Source organism: Microcaecilia unicolor, chromosome 2, assembly GCF_901765095.1.
Source record: "Microcaecilia unicolor chromosome 2, aMicUni1.1, whole genome shotgun sequence".
Lineage (NCBI taxonomy): Eukaryota > Metazoa > Chordata > Amphibia > Gymnophiona > Siphonopidae > Microcaecilia > Microcaecilia unicolor.
In genome coordinates this window covers 93,832,258-93,852,936 of record NC_044032.1, presented here as the reverse complement: position 1 = coordinate 93,852,936, position 20,679 = coordinate 93,832,258, and the positions used below count along the sequence as shown (strand labels likewise).

Below are 20,679 nucleotides of genomic sequence, written 5' to 3'. Positions count from 1 at the left end.
TGCACAGACGACCAATGTGAGATGACTAAAACAAGTTCCCTAACACTCAAAAAACTAGCGCTTGCATGCTGATGCAGCAAAGGTGTCAAAGGTATGTCCTCAAGAACAAGACGCTGAGACCGCCTGTCAGTCTGATCTCCTTTTGATGAAACTCAGGATTTCTACGAAAAGGTGAAAATGCAGCCTGAACACTGACAACATCGCAAAACAATACACTTAATTCATCTCGAGGGCACCATACGTCTTTCTTTTTACTGTTACCAACTGCATGAAAATGTCGTCCTCACACGATCATTAATCTGCCTTCTGGCACGAGCCACCAATTAAAAAAAAAAACACTAAACAGTAGCTACGATCGGGCTAGGAGAAAGGCAGGTCTTTTTCATTATTGTTGCTGCTGCTTTTCAACACTCAAGCCACGCAGACAGGCTCGGTGATGGTGTCAGCAGACAGGCTGTCCCGAGACCACAGATACGATCAACAGCAGCACACATCACAGAAGGCAGGTCAGAGAAGTTTCTCACAAGGAGTTGATGCCTGGCTGCACCTCAGTAACATCACATGTGGCTCACAGAACAAGGAGAGTGGCAGACTCCCTCAAATACTCCCCCCTCCCACAGCTGCCTCTCACTGCATCTCTAACATCCAAACTAACCTCTCTCTCTCACTCTCTCTAGAACACACACACACACACAAGGGACAGGGAGGAGATGAGAGGGGAGGAAAAAAAACCACCACGTACACACTCTCTCTCACTATCTCTCTCTCTCTCTTAACTGCCTACAACTGAGAAATGGCTCAAATGGTTGTGTTCTGCTATGGAACATTTTGCTGCTGTCTTCCCATTTTGAACCCTAGCCTTGCACACTCTCTTTCACAGACACACATACATATACACACTCTCACTCTCTCACTGTCTCTCTTTCACACAGACACACACACATACTTTCACTGTCTCTCTCTTCAACACACTCACTCTCACACACACATACACTTTCTCTGACTCTCTCTCTCTCTCTCTCACACACACACACACTTATACACATTCTCACTATACTTGAGAAATAAAAAAAAATAAACCGTTGTATTCAAACACACACACACAAGGGACACGGAGGAGATGAGAGGGGAGGAAAAAAAACACATGCACACTCTCTCTCACTCTCTCTCACTCTCAACTGCCTATAAGGAGCAACTGTCCCTCCACTGTCACAGGGACTACTAGCATCTCTCTCTCTCTCTCACACACACGGGACACGGAGGGGATGGAAGACAAAAAAAGAATCTTTGGGTATGGAGGGGACGGCAGGGGAGATAAGGTAACAACTGGCTCAAATGCTTGTGCTCTGCTGTGCAAACTTTTGCTGCTGTCTCTTCATTTTCACACTAGCCTCGCACATTCTCTTTCACACAGACACGCGCACACACACACATATACACACTCTCTCACACAGACACACACACACTTTCTCTGTGTCATACATACACAGACACACATACATATACACACTCTCACTCTCTCTCTTAACTCACTCTCAGTCACACTTTCACACAGACACACACACACACTTTCACTGTCTCTGTCTTCCACATACTCACTCTCACACACACACACGGCTGGAGTGGGGGCAGGGGAGCGAGGAGAATCGCTGGGTGGCTACAGGGGGGGTAGGGGACGGAGGAGAATCGCTGGGTGCCTGGAAGGGGAGCAGGGGAGATACAACAATCGCTGAGTGGCTGGAAAGGGGGGGCAGGGGACACAGGAGACAGTCTCACTCTCTCTCACACACACACACACTCACACATTCATTCTATCTCTCTCTCTCACACACACACAGTCACTGTCAAACACACTCTATCAAACATACACACTCCGAGGAAAACCTTGCTAGAGCCCGTTTCATTTCTGTCAGAAACGGGCCTTTTTTACTAGTAATGAATGAAAAACCCAAAATAGATTTTAATACTCTCTTTCTCTCTTGTTTACAATAGGCCCCAGTAAAGATCGCTGTCATTTTTAAACAGCTGCGGGTGCTAATTGAATCAGTTCTAAGGAAAAAACTTGAAAATCCTAAAATGTCACTTGAAGGTAAGTTTATTGTTGTTGCACTCTCAAATGGTTATATAACTTTGCATGTATACAGAGCGCAAACATGGAAGAAAGTATATGTGTGTATCTGCTTGCAACTAACTTCTTATTGTGTAGTGCAGTATTGGGCATTCTAATTAGTACAGCACTGCAAACTACAGTCTGTTTTCAATGATTTGTAGCCTAATGGAACAAATTGGGCAGATTTCTTTTAGTTCAGTACACAGAAAAGAAAATGCAGGACAGAGATTCTCACATGTGAGTGACGTTGCCGATGGAGCCCTGGTGTCGATGTAAATTCTAGAAGCTTTTAGCAGGTCCCAGCCATGCATACGCAAGTGCCTTCTCGTCTGCCCAAGTCACGTCGGACCCACAGTTTCAGTTTCTCTAAGGAGCGTTACTATCACTGAAGCAAGTTGTCTTCAGAGAGGTTTTTTTTTTTTTTTTTTTTTTTGCCTTCCTGCCTTTTTCTTTGTGAGTACACAGGACTTTTTTTTTCTATTAGTTTATTATCTGCCCGACCCCCCCCCCCCCCCTTTGTTTGTGCGTCCTTTTTCAGTTGCTTTATTGTTTTGCGTCTTACAGCTGTTTTAGGCCTAAACTTCCTGCTGGGATTAAAATAAAATAAAAATCCTCAGCCATTGAGCTATTTTTCCCATGATGTACCAGAGACCTGCCAGTTTAAATGGTGAGCATTCCGTGTTAGGACCATATCTATGCCTGATCCACATGACATGTGCCTAACCTGTCAGGGCCCTGATTATGTCCTCTAATTTTGGGGTTCTCTTCTGTATTTGAGCACAATTAGAGGACATAATTTTCACCATTTAAACTGGCAGGTTTCTGGTATATCATGGGCAAAGTAGCTCAGTGGCTGAGGATTTTTATTTTATTTTAATCCTAGCAGGAAGTTTAGGCCTAAAACAGCTGTAAGACGCAAAAAAATAAAGCAACTGAAAAAGGACAAACAAACAAAGGGGGGGGGTTCGGGGAGGTAATAAACTAATAGAAAAAAAGAAGAACTTTTGGGGGTTCTCTTCTGTATTTGAGCACAAAGTTGAGAGGTCCTCAGTGAAAGACTTTTTGGCACACAGAAATCCGGTCCATCAGCATCAGAGTCATCGGTTCCCATGGCTTCTGGAGCTGCACTGGACAATGGAGACACATAAATATTGAACAGCTCTCCCCCCTATCTCGACATCAGGTAACGGTAGCACACACTCAGGTCAAACGTCATCAGACCTGACTCTGAGAACTCATGTGGATTCCGAATCCTTGTCAGCACCAAAGGACTCTGATGCTAGGCAAAGCCAAAGAAGCACCAGCATCAGTCCTCCTCAAAGCATGGTGCCAGGAGCTCTGGAAAACAAAAAAGAAGTCCTATACTCTGCAGGAGAATAGCAGCAAACAAAAGGGTGGAGTAAAGACACGTGAAATGATGTGCAATCCAACAAACAGCCTTTATTAAAATAACTCTTTTTGCTGCCAGGAGCTCTAGAACACCAGCCTCACTGGTACTTGAAAAGCGTCATCGCCGTGAGAACTGCTTCACCTCTGTGGAAGCAGTGCCAATGTACTAGTCTCCCCAAAGCCGGGATCCCACCTCCAGTTCGGCTCCAACATCTTATGAGGCTGTTTCCATACCAGTACCGGCCCCTCCTTTACTAATGCCTGCCCTCAAGGAGTTCTTCAGGGTCATGTTACAGGAGGAGCTGGAACATTCTAGCTCGGTATCACATGGAGTCATCGAAGACACCTGCACTGACTATGGTGCCATGTCATCCCAGGAGATCCAGCTTTGCCTGTTGGGTGATCATCGATACTGGTCCTTCACCAAGCATCTGAACCAACACCAACTGATGCTGTTCTCCTTTCCAGCCCATCAGGGGAACAGCGACCCTAGAGTCCAAGAGAGGATCTGTACCTCGGCACTCTTGCTCAGAGCCTGGCCATGTGCTCAGTAGACCAAGGCAGCCACAGACTCAGGCATCCTATGAGGAATATTTTGCTGAGTCAGAGCACTCAACAATCTGAGGAATAGCCGGATGACTTCTTGGAGGAGAGGTCCCTTGGCCTGCCTTCAGAACTGTCTCCCCCTGAGGAGCTCTCATCATCTTTTTGAGTGCATTGGCAGAAGCCATTGTTGTAGGTTAAGGGGAGGGAATGGTGCTGGTTAGAGACGCTGCATAGAGGCTTGGAGGGTTTTTCTGCTTTTTTGCTTGCTTGTACTGCACTCTTACCTTGGTTCTAATGGGGAAGAGAAGGGGTAAAAACCAGGTCATTTCCCTCAGAGACCAGGCAGTCCCTAGCACTGTGGAAGGCAACTCTTGAGGGTTTCCAGACTCCTGTTGCACATTCTGAAGTTGTTCCTGCTTCAAAGGTGATGCTGGGAGGCTTGGCGGAGCACAGTATAAACGATGGGGTTTTCTTTAGCTCCAAATTGAGAACATCTCCCCTGCACCTCGGATGTGGAAGTTGTCAAGGAGAAGTGCAGAGGTTTGCTCCTGGAATGGGTGAGACACTGATACCTACACTTAAAGGGATCTCCTGCTGCTGAGTCCTCTACAATTGCCACAGTAGAAACATCTAGCAGCCTTGTTTGGAACGTTTGGAGAAGCTCCCTCCAGGATTCAGGGATCAGTGAGACCTACCTTTGTGACTTTACAGTCACCGTGGGATGCTATTCAGGCCGGTAATTCTTCATTATTAACAGTAACTGATAGACTTATTGATAAAGTTAATGAAGGTTTTCAAGAGTTTGCTGCCCATTCTCTACAATTAGATCAGTTGTCCACCAAAGTAAATGTATTAGAAATTAAGATAATATCATTGGAAAAGACAAATTCAGTGATGATTAAAGAAAAGTTTATGGTTCACCGTAAACTGGACTGTTTTGAAAATCAGCAGAGGTGAAATAATTAATTTTTGAATTTTCCCAAGTCTGGTGGATATGCTGAGAAAATTATCTTAGGGAAAATTTTGGTTTGACTGAGCAAACAATGCCTTCAATTGTGAGAGCTTATTTATCTGGGCCAGCAAGGCCAAGCCAGAAAGAAAGGAGAGATGAACTTCAAACATTGGATTTGACTAATTTTTTGGAAACCTCTCTTGAAATCATCACTCAGAGCGTGACTATGGTATTAACATTTGCGTTAGAGATAGACCATAGCCTTGTATGTCACTTATTCTGACATATTCAAGAGCAGTTTTTGGGATCTGTCTTGGAAAAAAAATTCAGCTTCTCTCCTACTGGCAGATGGTCCAGAATTGGCACTTTGATGGCGTCTGTTCTGTGCTGGAACCAGTCAAAAACTCATCACCTGCTTACACTGGGCAGCAGAGGCCCCAAAAGTCCCAACGAGTTCTCAAGACGAGAGCATGGAGGCTGGGCCTGTTGCTGAAGATGGGATGAAGAGTAGTAGGTTTGCCACCTCCTCCTACGTGTCCCCCAAAAGATTGTCTCCTCGGCAAGGGACGTCTACCAGATTTTCCTGAAATACTGGTTCCAGGTCTGAAACATTAAGCCTTGAGAGTCTGTGAAGTCTAGATGCCATATCAAAAATGGCCCTAGAAATGTACTTACAACACTCCTGCTTCATGGCTATCTGGCAAAGTTCTTTGGCCTTCTCCAAGGAGGAGAGTGTCCACAAACGTGCGCGCACTGCCTCCTACGTTCTTCAAGAAGATGCTTGTGTAGAGCTAGTAAGACTGAATGCAGGAAATGAGAATCAAATCTTGAAATACCTTCCTCCCAAAAGACTCCAAAGTACCAGAATCCCTGCCTGGGGGAGCTCAGGCATAGGCCTTGAGCTTTTGCCTCTTTTAAGAGCAGAATCGACCAACGTGGAACATCCCACATCCAAAACAGTACAAAACATTTTATGCCCATCTCTGTACAGCCTTGTTCAGACGTTTTCAACTCAGTCCTCGGGGCACATCTATCTAGTTGGGGTTTTCAGATATCCCATTGAATTCAATAGGAATATACTGAAAACTCGACTGGCTAGGTGTGCCCTAAGGAGGATTGGGTTGAAACCCTTTCTTAGTTGTTCAATTCATGCTGTTGACAAGCCTCCTATCAAACCTCTAGTGTCATGGGACCTCAACGTCATCCTCACCCAGCTGATGAAGCTCCATTTGAGCCACTTGATCTATGTCATCTGAAGTACCTCACCGGGAAAGTCTTATTTTTGGTGGCAGTCACTTCAGCTTGTAGTCAGTGAGCTTCAGGTCTTAGTAGCTAATCCACCTTACACAGAGTAGTTCTCTGCACACATCTTAAGTTCCTTCTTAATGTAGTATCAGAGTTTTCATCTTAACCAGTCTGGTTGTTCTTCCACAATTTTCCTGAAACCTCATGCCCATCCTGGCAAGAGTGCACAGCGCACCTTGGACTGCAAGTGAGCCTTGGCCTTCTACCTGGAGTGAATTAAAGCCCATAGACAGTGCACCCAGGTTTTTGTTTCTTTTAGCCCAAACAGGATGGAGGCAGCCATTGGTAAATGCACTTTATCCAGTTGACTAGCAGATTGCATTTCTTTCACATATACCCATTTTGGGCTAACTCTAGAAGTCACAGCTCACAATGTCAGAGCCATGGTGGTGTCAGTAGCCCATCTGAAGTCAGCCTCCATTGAAAGAGATTGTGTCCACACATTTACATCTCATTACTGCCTTGAGCAGAATACCTGACGCAACAGCTGATTTAGTCAGATAGTTCTGCAGAATTTGTTTGGAGTCTGTAATCCAGCTCTACCCTTCTAAGCCAAGTATTTTCTGTTCCAGGCTTCACCTTCACAACAGGACTCTTTTGTTGTTAGTGTTATTGGTTCTGGGTGGCCTTGCTGTTTCAAGTCCCTATTGTCCATTATTTTCAGTGAGCCTGGTAGCTAGGGATTCCCACATGTGAGAACCTGTGTCCTGCTTGTCCTTGGAGAAAGCAAAGTTACTCACCTGTAGCAGGCGTTCTCTGAGGACAGCAGGACGAGTATTCTCTTATACCCTCCCATCTCGCCTAGGAGTTGCATTCTTTATGCTTTTTGTTTTAATCAACTGCAGGTCCCATGTGACTGAAGAAGGCAAGAAGGCACTTAGACTTACAAAATTACATAGGGACTCATTTTCAAAGCACTTAGACTTACAAAGTTCCATAGGTTACTGTCAGGCTCATTTTCAAAGCACTTAGCCTCCCAAAGTTCCATAGAAACCTATGGAACTTAGCCTCCCAAAGTGCTTTGAAAATATGCCTCTGTGTAACTTTGTAAGTCTTGGTGCTTTGAAAATACGCCTCTATAGCAATCTATGGAACTTTATAAGTATAAGTTCTTTGAAAATGAGTCCCATTACATTTTATCAAAAAAAGAAACTTGTCAATGATTTCACTTTAATTTTCTAAAGTTGGCAAAGAAGCAGGTCGGCAACTTCAAGTTCAAATGCAAAGAATATATCTATTACCAATCTTCCTAAAGTTTTTGCACAGGTGTTTGGAACATGTCCACAATAACTCTGGCTATAACATCAGTACAATAATTGAAGAGTAACCTAGTGTTTAGAGCATCAGGCTGAAAACCAGGAAAGTTAGGATTCAGATTCTATTTCTTCCAATGACACTGCTTTTGACCTTGGATAAGTCACTTCACTCCATTGCTTCAGGCACACACTTTGATTGTAAGCTCTCTAGAGAAAGGAAATATGTACCATACTTGAAATGTAGCTCACCTTAAGCTTGGTTTTGGAAAGACAAGCAATCCTCGCCTTCCAACCAAAAATGTAAATGCTGCCCAGTTTAGTTTGGGCTTCAAAGGACAGGTCCAGAGCCTTCCCTGCTGGTGAACTGTCTGGCTCCTCAAAGGACACAAAGACCATGGAGTTTTACAAACCATTGGTGGCCAGGCTGCACAGCAAAGGCCATCAGACTTTTCAGTTTCTTAAGACTTATATAGAATCTGCTCCCTCCTTTGAGCCACTTTCATGGCTCAGTATGCTCAAACAACTAGCTGAAAAGAGTTAGCTTTGAGTGGAGCCTACAACATATTAATACAGCTGTTTGACACATTGCTCAAGGATACAGGATATAGGGTATGTCATAACATCCATAGTGGCCCAGTCCGAAGGTAAAGATGACAACATGTGTCTCTTCAGAGGTCCAGTTGGGAGCCTACAGCCACAACCTTTAGACAGTTGTGGAAGATATCTAGTCTCCTACAAGGATTTACCCGCAGCCCACTGGGCCACCAGGGACATCCGAGGGATGTTGAGGGGGGTTAGAGGGGCTAGAGACCCACCAGATCTCCAGCCCCCCCCCCCCCCCCCCCCCCACAAACCTGTGTCGGGGGGACCGGAGGTCCGCTGGAACTCCAGCCCCCTGTTGATGGCGGGGGGGGGGGCACTCGGCTCAGACTTCCTGCGGGGGCTGCTGCATTGGGGGGGAATGGGGGCCTGCTAGCATGCAAATGCATGCTGGACAGGGCTCACCATTCCTCCCCAATGGTCTGCAAACCCTAATGCCAGCTCCGAGCTGGTGTAGGATTTGCTGTGGCCAGCGAGCCAGTCTTTGGCGCGCTGGTCGCTATCATTGGGGATGAATAGGCTTAGCCCTGTTTTGCATGCATTTGCATTCTAGTTGCGTTCAGAGCCAGTGAGCGCATTGTTTCACTGGCTCAGGGGTGTGATCATGGGCGGATAGCAAATGCAGGCGCTAGTATGGCGCTAACAGCTTCTAGCGTCTGCATTGCTTCTGATCATCGGCCCATAATATTTCAGTTGGCATAGAACTTCAATATATCTACTGGGAAAACTGAACAATGAAATTACTACAGATTGCTACATAGAAAATTTATGCTAAAACAATACCTGTCTTGGTCAAACACACGAACACAGTACCAAATACAGAATAACTAACACAAATTAGAAATACAGCAGAAATATATAGACAGATTAAAACAAGAAGCCAGACTTGCATACAGCAAGGCATTAGAGAAGTGGAAAGAGATGCATTTCTTCCTGTGCAGCGCAAAGTGTAAAGACAGCAGATGTCAGGGATGATGTTAGGTGGAGGGGGAAGGATGCAACCAGGGCAACTGCCCTCGACCAGAGAACCCCAAGCCTGCCTGAACCTGAAGAAGGTGCAGCCTGGTAGTGGGCTTTTTGGTCCTCTCCCAGATTTCTGCACTGAGCTCCACCCATGTCTAATACCAGCTCTGCAGTTGTATGTTCAAAAACTGACAAATTCTAATCAATAAATTGAAAATAAGATTAATTTTTGTCCCTGTATTGTCTGATCATCTTATTCTTTTCATTGTATTGGTACCAATCTCTGGGTCTACTTTCCTCTGGCTTCTCTTACACTCTCTTGTATGTGTCTCCTTTCCATTTGGCATCCTCTTCTTCTCCATGCCCATCATCCATCTGCCCTCCATGTCCCTATTCTGCCCTTAGTTTCAGCATCTATCTCTCTAGAGAGAAAGGGGGATAGTGGGTGGCATGGACGAGCAACTGGATAGGCCATATGGTCTTTTATCTTCCTTCATTGTTCTGTGTTTCCCTATCCTCCCTTCTCTATGTCCCTATCCTCTACCAACATTCAGCATCTCCTTTCTCATTTCCTATCCTCCCCTCATATCTAACATTTGCCCTTCCTTTGTCCCTATCTTCCCTGACCAGGAATGTCACATCTGTGTCCATGTCCCCTCCACACTGTGTTCAGCATTGCCCCTTCTGGTCCCCTGGCCCTCTCTTGTTCAGCATCATTCCTGTTTCCCTATCCTTCCATGTCCAGCATCACCCCCAATGCCCAGCATCTCCTTTTTTGTCCATAACCCCCATGTCCAGCATTTTTTCTGTCCCTAGTGGCATATCTAGGCAGAAATATTTGGGGTGGCAAGTCAGAATGACATTTCTGCCCATCAAATTCCTCTTTCCCTCAAATTAAAAATATAAGACACCAGGGCCTTTTATACATAAAGAACTCTCTCTCCCCCCCCCTCCCCCGCTAGTTTCTGCTACTCAATAAAACTGTCATTATTAATTCATATTATCATTCAACAAATTCTTCAGTATGGGAGTGAAGCTTCTGGATTCTCTACAGTGGTGGTTTTCAAACCTGATCTGGGGGACCACCAGCCAGTTGGGTTCTTGGGATAGCTCTAATGGGTATATGCATGAGAGAGATTAGCATATAATGGAGGTAGAGGCATGAAAATCTCTCGCATACTTCTTCATTGTGGATATCCTGAAAACCGAATTAGTGATGCTCCAGGACAGGATTGAGAACCACTGCTCTACAGATTTGATCAGAATCTCAGTATAAACCCTGAAGCCAGTTCTGTATCACAACTCACCATACAAAAATATTCAAATTGTGATCATCACCTCAGGAACAGCACCACGCTCCTTTGTGTGGTAACTCTACAGGATGTGGAGACAACTAGTCCTGAGAATTTTATTTTAGGTGAGGCAGCTCTTGCCCCAGAGCCTGTTTTCAAATAGGGCCATACCTGTTGTGAAATAACTCAAAACCCTGCAAAAAGACTATCCAAACCTATACAGAAAACTTAACATAACAGCCCTAATGCACCCATGAAAAGACAGTGCTATAAATATTACTATAGGCCCAAGAGCTCCAAAATACCTGTTACTAAGAAACTGGAACAAGCTGGACTGTTACATATTCCTACACAAACACTACATGCTAGCAGAATCCTTCACCTCAGTCACATATGCAGAACCCAGACAGACCCTCACGTGATACAGAATAGGGAACCACAAAAAACATGCAGGTAAAAACTGAATTGAAGACCTCCAAGAAAGCCAGATTCTATAAATACTGGTAAAAGAGAAATAGAACTGTATTCTCTATACACTATCCACTATTTCTGGGATAAGCAGTATAAAATGGTTTGTACATTTTTGGGATCTTGCCGGGTATTTGTGACCTGGATTGGCCACTGTTGGAAACAGGATGCTGGGCTCAATTGACCTTTGGTCTTTCCCAGTATGGCAATACTTATGTACTTATGTATATAAAAACAGAAGAAACATACATTTCGCAAAGCAGGCACATCTCAGTCCTTAAAAAGTATGAGATAAAAATACTTTTTTTTCTTTACTACCTTTGTCTGAGCATTTAATTTTTCTAATGATTGTAACCACAGAAAAGCAGTATATCAAATTCCATTCCCAGATTCTATAAGCAGTGCAAATACTGGTAAAAGAGAAACGCAAATGTATTTTCTTCTGTACTCTGCAAAATACAAAAACAGAAAAAAATGTACATTTCGCAAAGGCACATCTCAGTCCTTAAAAGTATTAAATACTTTTTTTTTTTCTTTTCTACCTTTGTCTGAGCATTTAATTTTTCTAATGATTGTAACTACAGAAAGGCAGTATATCAAATTCCATTCCCTACTGGCTTTTTCAGTATCCCTCTCATTCCCTCTCCAGCACTCCCATTGCCCCCTCTGTCTTTCTCCTTCCCCAGTCTCCTATCCCCTCTCCACCACAATCTTTCACACACTTTGTTAGTCCCCCATTCCCTGAACTCATCTTCTTATCTCTCATCTACACTCCATTGCAGTATGGCCCAGATCCTACTGTCTGCCATGTCTTGCCCATGTGTAAACAGGAAGTTGCATCAGAGGGCCAGGATGCGGCAGAGGGAAAGGCCCTGGCTAGCCCAGGCAGCACTGCCACACTGGCAATCAGTCAGGTTTGAAGAACTTAGGGGGAGCAATTAAGGAAGGAGGAGGAGAAGCATTACACCTATGGGGAAGGGAGGGAGGGAGGAGGTGCTCAGATCTTGGAGGGGGGCAGGGAGCAGGTGATATGTTGGATCAGTGGTGAAAGGGGAAAAAAGATCTTGCAAATTTTACAAAAAGAAATATTAAACAAAAAAAAGATAGAAAGAGGACAGTGTCAAAGCAGGGCTTGGGGATTCAGTGAATCCCTTGAAGGGCCTGACCACACGCCACTGGCCAGAATCAAGTACTTACCTACCCTTCCATTGCACAAAACCAGGGATTGTTATTCCACACCAACATCAATCTCTCACTGCATAGCTTTTGACAAGGATAAAATATAGTTTCTTGATTTCCACAATAAAGTATGTCAAATTTCCTGTGTCTTCATATCTTGGGCATATGATCTTTCCTCAAATGAACTGAGCAGTTTCAAAAATTTAAAAAAAAAAAAAAAAACAGTAAACTTCATGTTGCTGGTCTAGCCTGATCACATGGGTGTAAGATTGAGGACTCTGGACATATGAACTTGACTTTTCTGAAGCACTTCCTTGGTCTAGTACCAGTTTCCAGTAGATTTCTTTTCTCTGTGTACATGATTCAGAACAAACCACTTCTTGTTTCCGTAACGCAGCAAAACTGGAACAACATGGGACACCAAATATCAAATGTGGTTTAAACTGTTTGTGTTACAACAAAATCTATGCACAAGTGAGGAAGAAAATCAAACAACAAGATGGCCACCGACGAAAAGGTCACGGGAGCTGCTAGCTCCGAGGACCCTGTGAGTGACCAGCTGGGGTCGGGACCGTTTAACGTGACCGTTGGATCCAGACGAGGACGTGGAGGTTCGACAGGCTGTCCGGACAGGCGGTCTCGCCTAGAGGGTGAAGCGGGAGGCGCTGCTGACCCGGGCCTTCTCTCTCATATCTGGGCCGGGAGTCGACAGCAGCTTCCCCCCAGCTGCGGCGCTGTCCCGGTCCGAACCTCGGCACCCGTTTATACCCTTGGCCTTGTTACGTGCAAGGAGGAACACCCACCGGCGCCGCTCACGCCTCTGGCACTGCTGGCCTGTCAGCGGCACCCCCAGCCCCGCTGCATACCGGGAGGAGCGTCGGCCGGCCGGCCCGGGGCTGCAGGGGGGGTGGAGGGCAAGTACGTCGTTCATGCGGCCATTGAACTGACAGAAGTATGACTAGGGAGCAGTTTTGCTGACCGTCCTGCGCCGCACACACCAATGACCGCGGTGAGAGCAGTCCATCCACTGGCGAAGGAGAGGTGCTTCTGGATTGCATGCTGCTTCTTTTCTCAGCATCGCTGCTTGCGTGCTTCTCTTCTCATTATCGCTGCTGGCTCACGACAACGGTGAGTTGCGCATTTGTTTAGGTGCACTGCTTCCAAGAGTTCCTCTTCCTGGGCCTGCAGAGTGCCACGGTTGGAATTTTGAGGCGGCGGCTTCCCGCGGAGAGTCTCGCAGCTGCGGAGCTGGGACGGAGTACGGCTGACAATTCCTTTGGGGAGGGCGTGGCTCCAGCATTTGTCCACGGGGACGAATGAGCCGAGGTCTTGGGCTGCTGCTGCCACACTGCTGAAAAGGACCGATCGACTGCTAGTCTCCTTCTATGGCAGAGGAAGGCAGAAGACTTCTATTAACAGGAACGCAGCGGATGGCAGATGGAGGAACTGAGAGAAATAGCTGCCACAGAATCTACAGGGCCTCCTGCGCAAGGCCGTGAAGGCAGGAGCAGCATCCGGAGAGGGTAGCAACGCCAAGCCCATGCCACAACAGATCCCAAACCCAAGAACAAAGTCCTATCACGCATCCTATCATCAGAACACAGCCTATTGGGAACCCACAGTGACCAAAACCAAAATGAATACCTTCAAACTACTTCTAGTAATTTACTCCCTGACATTGATCCACATAACTCTTACCACCCCACTTGCAGAAAGCAACATCATACCCATATTACATACTCATCAAAGACTGATCGGATACACCACATCTCATCAAACTGACAACAATTTAAATAAAGGAAAAACAACAACATGCAGACAACCACAACAGAAGGGAAAGAAAGGTCTTACCAAAATCACACCAATAAAGAAACGACTAATAAAAATCCACACAACACCAAACACAAAAGACCCATACCAAGCAATTCAAGTGGGTTATACCAACGCCAGATCCGCAGTAAACAAAACAGCAATACTAACAGAATGGATCACGTCAGAAAACCTTGACCTACTTTTCATCACTGAAACCTGGATCCATGACCAAAAGGACCCTATAATCCTAGACCTGTGCCCTCCAGGATACAAAATCACACACTGGACCAGGAAGGACAAGAGAGGTGGAGGCATAGCACTAATCTATCGTTCCCACTTTATCACCGAAACCACTGCCGAGTCCATAACACCTCAACTAGAAATTGCTTCATTCAGAATCTACAACAAATCCCTACACAATCAGTTGAACTGTGTCTTGTTTTACAGACCACCAGGTAATTGGAATGAAGGCCAGACTAGCTTCATGGACTTCATCTCAAACACATGTGTAACCAACCCCAACATACTAGTATTGGAAGACATTAACCTTCACCTAGAGGACCCAAATTCGACCTACACACAAGAATGTAAGGAATTCCTCCACTTATGGGATCTTAAATGGCCACATATGCAAGCAACCCACGTCAAAGGGCACACACTCAACCTAATCTCACACAAAAACTTTCAACTGACCAGAACCTAATAATAACAGATATCAAATGGGCAGAAATACCATGGACAGATCACTACAAACTAAATTTATCCCTAAACTGGTTGAAGAAGGGTTCATACTGTACACAAGAGCACACAACCTACAGCACAAGCGGTCAAGTACTACTACTACTTATCATTTCTATAGTGCTACAAGGCATACGCAGCACTTCACACCATACACAAAAGACAGTCCCTGCTCAAAGAGCTTACAATCTAGATAAGACAGACAGAACAATTAAGGGTAAGGGAATAAAGAGGTGAGGATAAAAGGACAGGGCAAGTGAGCAGTGGTTAGGAGTCAAAAGCAGTGGTAAAGAGGTGGGCTTTAAGTTTGGACTTGAAAACGGCCAGAGAGGGGGCTAGACCTACAGGCTCAGCAAGTTTATTCCAGGCGTGAGGTGCAGCAAGATAAAAGGAACAGAGTCTGGAATTAGCAGTAGAGGAGAAGGGAACAGAAAAGAGAGATTTATCAAGTAGACACGAAAACATTCTGGCAACAGATATACAATAACGATTGGACAGCACAAACGGACTCCATATACTACCTCATAGAATGGGATAAAAGGTGCAAAACATACTAGATTAAATAGCACCCTTACGAACAAGAACCTCACGTAAGCTTAACTCGATACCATGGTTCAATGATGATCTGAAAAAACTAAAAACTCATACCAGGAAACTCGAACAAACATGGAAAAAAACAAACGATGAACATACACTCAACACATGGAAACAAACCCAAATAAAATACAAATACGCAATAAGACAGACCAAAAGATCATACTTTAAAACTGAAATAGGGACAGATTACAAAGACTCGAAGAAATTATACCAACTCGTGACCAAACTCCTAGACACCACCTCGGTCACTACAACAAATACAGACATTCCATCTGCAGACAAACTTGCTAAGTACTTCTATGATAAAATTGTAAACCTACGCAACACTCTACCTCAGGACAACGCCGATATTGAAAACTTCCTTAATGAGCTAGACACAACCTTCGGAGAATACCCAGCTGATCGAACCTGGTCAAACTTCGCTCTTCTTACCGTCAAAACAGTTACCCAGTCGATTAGTAGGTTCTCCAACACTCACTGTCAACTAGATACCTGTCCCAGCTACCTCATAAAATCCGCTTCATTGCACACCTCACATCCCACCTAAATTACATGCTTCAGCAAAGCCTCTTCCTTAAGGAAAATGGTAATATCCTACTCACCCCAATAGCAAAAGATACCAAGAAAAAAAACAAATGAAATTACTAACTACTGTCCAGTAGCATCTATCCCACTGGTAATCAAATTGATGGAAATCTTGGTAACCAAACAACTTACTGATTACATAAACAAATTCTCAATACTACACGAATCACAATCAGGATTTCGCCCCCTCCACAGCACTGAAACAATACTAATTCTCCTAGCTAAATTCAAGCAGGAAATAGCAACAGGCAAAAGCATCCTTCTCCTCCAATTCGACATGTCTATTGCATTCCACATGGTAAACCATAATATACTACTAAGACTACTAGACTACTTCGGGATTGGTGGAAATATACTTAGCTGGATTAAGGGTTTCCTAACCACGAGAACATATCAAGTGAAATCAAACTCAAACATATCATCACTGTGGAAAGCAGACTGTGGAGTACCTCAAGGATCACCGTTATCACCGATCCTCTTCAACCTAATGATGGCCCCACTAGCCAAGTCCTTATCCAACCAAAGCCTTAACCCTTTCATCTATGCAGACAATATCACAATATACATTCCTTATAAACACAAAGTGACAGACATTACCAACGAAATCAAGCTCAGTTTGAACATCATGGACTCATGGGCAAATGCATTTCAACTAAAACTCAATAAAGAAAAAACACACTGTCTCATCCTCTCATCCCAATACAGCGCGGACATCCCCACAAGTATCAACACCCCAGAATACACCCTCCCTATCTCAGACAGCCTGAAAATCCTCGGCATTATACTGGACCGTAACTTAACACTAGAGAGCCAAGTGAAATTCACAACAAAGAAAATGTTCCATTCAATGTGGAAACTCAAATGCATGAAACCATTCTTCCCGAGGGAAACATTTTGCAACCTGATACAATCAATGGTACTAAGCCGCGTAGACTACTGTAATGGAATTTATGCGGGATGCAAAGAACAAATTTTAAAGAAGCTTCAGACAGCCCAAAACACGGCAGCCAGGCTTATATTTGGAAAAACGCGATTTGAAAGCGCAAAACCCCTCCGTGAAAAACTACACTGGCTCCCAATCAAAGAATGTATTGCCTTCAAAATCTGTACCTTGGTTCACAAAGTTATCTACGGTGAAGCCCCGGGATACATGACAGACCTCATTGATCTACCAACCAGAAACACATCTAAATCAACACGAACATATCTAAATCTGCACTACCCAAGCTGCAAAGGTCTTTAAATACAAATCAACTTACGCATCCAGCTTTTTCTACATAAGCACATAACTGTGGAATGCATTACCTAAAGCCTTGAAAACAACGTACGACCACCTAAAGTTCCGGAAATTACTAAAGACTAACCTGTTTGAAAAGGCATACCCTACCGATCCAACCTAAATGCCTGATCTCTGCAACATAACAAAAGTAAAATACGTAATGGACATAACACAACTCTTCCGCTGACTATCCCACAGGACCTTTATATTGGCACAACATCATTTTGTATCTGTTCACACCGGAGTCTGCGAACGCCTCTCCGATACTATGTAAGCCACATTGAGCCTGCAAATAGATGGGAAAATGTGGGATACAAATGTAACAAATAAATACATAAATGGTGAAAAAAGCCTCTGTATGTCTTCAATAAAACATAGTAACCAGCAAAACTTCAGTTCATCATTGGCTCCAAAAAAACTCCATCCACACTTATTACTTCTCTTTCCACTTCATTCCGCTTTATTCTCAAAAAATATCTTTGTAATTTTTATGATTTATGTAAAACATCCATTGCTTGTCCAACTATAACATCGTAGCACACTTATCTTTAAGGTCCGACGGGGTCCCGTTTTGCACAACTCTTTTCCAGGCTTTCTCAAGGGAGTAAATATGCTCGATGTTGTGTATTAGTTATAATGCAGTGTTCTTCTTCGCTAAAATGCCAAAGCATTCCAAGTTAATTTTGCCAACTGCATGTGATAAGTGCACAGTAATGTTTTGAGGGGAGGGCATATCGGGACAGAGAATGGGCTTGGATGCACTAATCAGTTAGTGCACCGACATTATTGCCGTGCTAACTGGTTAGTGTATCCATAGTGCGGGTGGCCTTAGCTACTCCAAAGTAGAACACAGTAAGTGCTCTTGAAACAGGCTAGTGAATCAGGAGACAAAAGGCCAAATTGGTTCCAAAGCAATGCAACTTTATTGCTAGCAATGAACAGCACTGAGTTCTCTCAGGATACTGTGTGTCACAAATCATCTGACACTTACATTTATACTTCCCTGCTGGGCCTGCGCATTAGGCCCCTTATACATCACAGTGGACATGCGCAGTAAACATTTGTAGTTCTTACAGTACACATTTGTAGTTCACAGTACATACACACGTCATAATACTGAAATGATACTGGCAAGGGAAACGAAACTTAGTATCTTGCTGTACACACAATGCTCCTTTCTAGCAAAGGAGATAAGGTTCGTTAGGCTCAGAGATGCAGGTTGGGGGGGGGGGGGGTGACGACACCCTCCAAGGCCATCTAGTCATGTGGCACCTACGTGCAAGCTGGTTTCTGTGCAAGCCTTGCTTACTACTGTTACAAGCTGTTTATCTAATACACCTGCATCCCATCTTATACTAATAGACAGCAAGCAGCACAAGCTGACAAGTTGTAGTTAAGGCACAGTACAGGAGAGCTTAAATGTCCAATACATTCGAGTATGGAGTATGCCAAAAGGCAGAAACAGAGGTAGTAAAGTCCATCAGTATGCACAAAGCTTGAGGTTGTTCTGTTGGTCCAGTAGTACAGTGTTCCACTCCTACAATTCCCCCCTTTTGATACTTGAACATCCATTCTGGTGGAGAGTATCATCTCCATACGCCTGAAAGGAAAGAGAGACAAGAAGCATTAGCGGGGAGGCAAAAAAGGAGCCCTAAGCTCTTGCGCAGCCGCTGGTTGCTTCGCCGGGGTTGAGACGGAGGGTCCCTAGTGGAATCCCCCCCCCCCCCTTTGTAGCCGGACTTGTGCTGTCACAAGGGCATTGGCTCGTGAAGTGTTCGAAAGAACAAAGTTTGCTTCATCCAGAAAATTCTGTTTCGTCTACATCAGATTGGGGGATGGGGGAATACATCTGGAGAGCCATGAGTTGGGCGGCTGCTCGGCGATCAGCGATGCTCTCCATGGTGGAGCGGAGACACCTGAAAATAAAGGGGAGAGACAAAGGTATTAATAGGCAGGACAACAAAAATAGGCCACCCATAACGAGGAGGCTCTGGAGACTCCCAGAGGTCGGGAGCCAGTTGGTTAAAGAGGAAGTCCAATCCCAGGCGCTATTCCAAGTTTGGACGGGGACGTGAGCCAATTTCACCATACGATCAGTAATCTCTCTGATGATGTGACTCTGGTCATCAATTTGTAGGCAGCAGTTGCTGAGATTAAATTTGCCGCACACCCCTCCCTCCTGGGCCAAGAGGTAGTCAAGAGCTAAGCGATTCTGGTAAACCGCGGTAATCAATTTGGTGTTTTGGCGTGCCAGAATATTAAGGGCAAGGGCCGAGTCGTTAGTGAGTATTTCGAGCACTGCCTGCAGACGGATAATGCGATTCAGCATGTAGATAGGAGTACGATACCCATATGTGCCATCTTCAGCCCATGTGGCCGGTCCATAGTAGTGAATAATACGTTCTGGAGGCCACTCGTTGTCCTTCCAGTCACCTGTTTGGACCTTGGGTTTGAAGTCTCGAGGGGACCGTTTTCGTCTGCCCATGTTGCTAGGCCCCTTCTCCATATACAGAGGTATACCTAACGTCTCGCCTACACGCAGGGGCAGGAGGAAGAAACTAGGACGGACGGTGCCCAAAAGGCAGGTACCGTACCAGCGGGCTGGGAGCTGCTCATAGGCCCTGCGACCGCAAATGTAGTAGTAGCCCTCCGGGGCTATCCATTTGAGGGAGGCGTTTCCCCCGTATGTCCAGGTTGTATTCAGTGTGGGTTCGGTCCAAATGGGCACCGGGGCGGGCAGGTTGTCCGTTTGCCACCAAGTGGTTCGGCTTCCATTAAACTGGAGGACCCCCGTGCAAGCGGAATCTCCCACTGGGACGGAATAGCGCTTCGAGGGAGCCCGGCTAGCGCAGAGGGTACCTATGATGTTGGTCCTCAGGGCCCATTCATAAGGCCTGGGACGGCGGGGAAAGGTTGGCGTTGAGGGCGTCCCACATGTGCTGGTGAATCTCCTTTGCTTCCCAGGGCCATTGCTCACCCATGTCGGTGCCTCCACAGACGAAACAGTTGGCGATTCCTAGGGAGAGGGCAATGTTTTCGGCCAGGTTGAGGAACATGTTCCGAGCTTCGGGAGAAATGGGGAACTTGGTCGCTGCCTCCTCAGCGCGAGCAATTTCGTCGAATACGTCCTGGTACCCGACAACAGTGGTCTGATAGTGGGTGGGTGCCTTCTCCTCAAGGCTCTGACTGATGGTGATGAAGGTTATAGGGTCTGCTCCGGCCCCGTCGATGCCAAAACCCCAAGTTTGTCTCCAGGGGGTCCCAGGTCCCCTTAGCGGCCATTCAAGGAGCACGGTGTTGTCAGAGCCTCTGCGAATTTCACCTAGACCGGGGCATCCGGGGTATCCGCCTCCGGTGTAGGCACACACTCGTTCCCATCCCGAGGTCCGGGTGTCTGCTGCACAAGGTAGCCACGACCAAGGAGATCCATATCTTCCGTCTAAAGTAAGGGGGCAAACATACTTGTGATCATTTGCGTAGGCCTTGCGCCAGGCTAGATTTCCGCACTTGTGGGACCAGGGGTGTCTGTCTATAGCAACGCAAACGTCAAAGGTAAGGGTGGCTACAGTTTGAGTACCACCGGCAATAATGCGGGTGGAATTAACGTA

General features: G+C 45.4%; 1 protein-coding gene across 1 annotated transcript in view; it reads left to right on the top strand.

Annotated features, from left to right (window-relative positions):
* DHX29 (DExH-box helicase 29) overlaps nucleotides 1–20,679 on the top strand; it is a 250,263-nt gene that overhangs the window by 219,591 nt on the left and 9,993 nt on the right. The window contains exon 27 of the mRNA XM_030193127.1: nucleotides 1,993–2,089. Within this exon, the coding sequence (XP_030048987.1) occupies nucleotides 1,993–2,089 (97 nt within the window). The remainder of the gene's footprint in view (nucleotides 1–1,992; nucleotides 2,090–20,679) is intronic.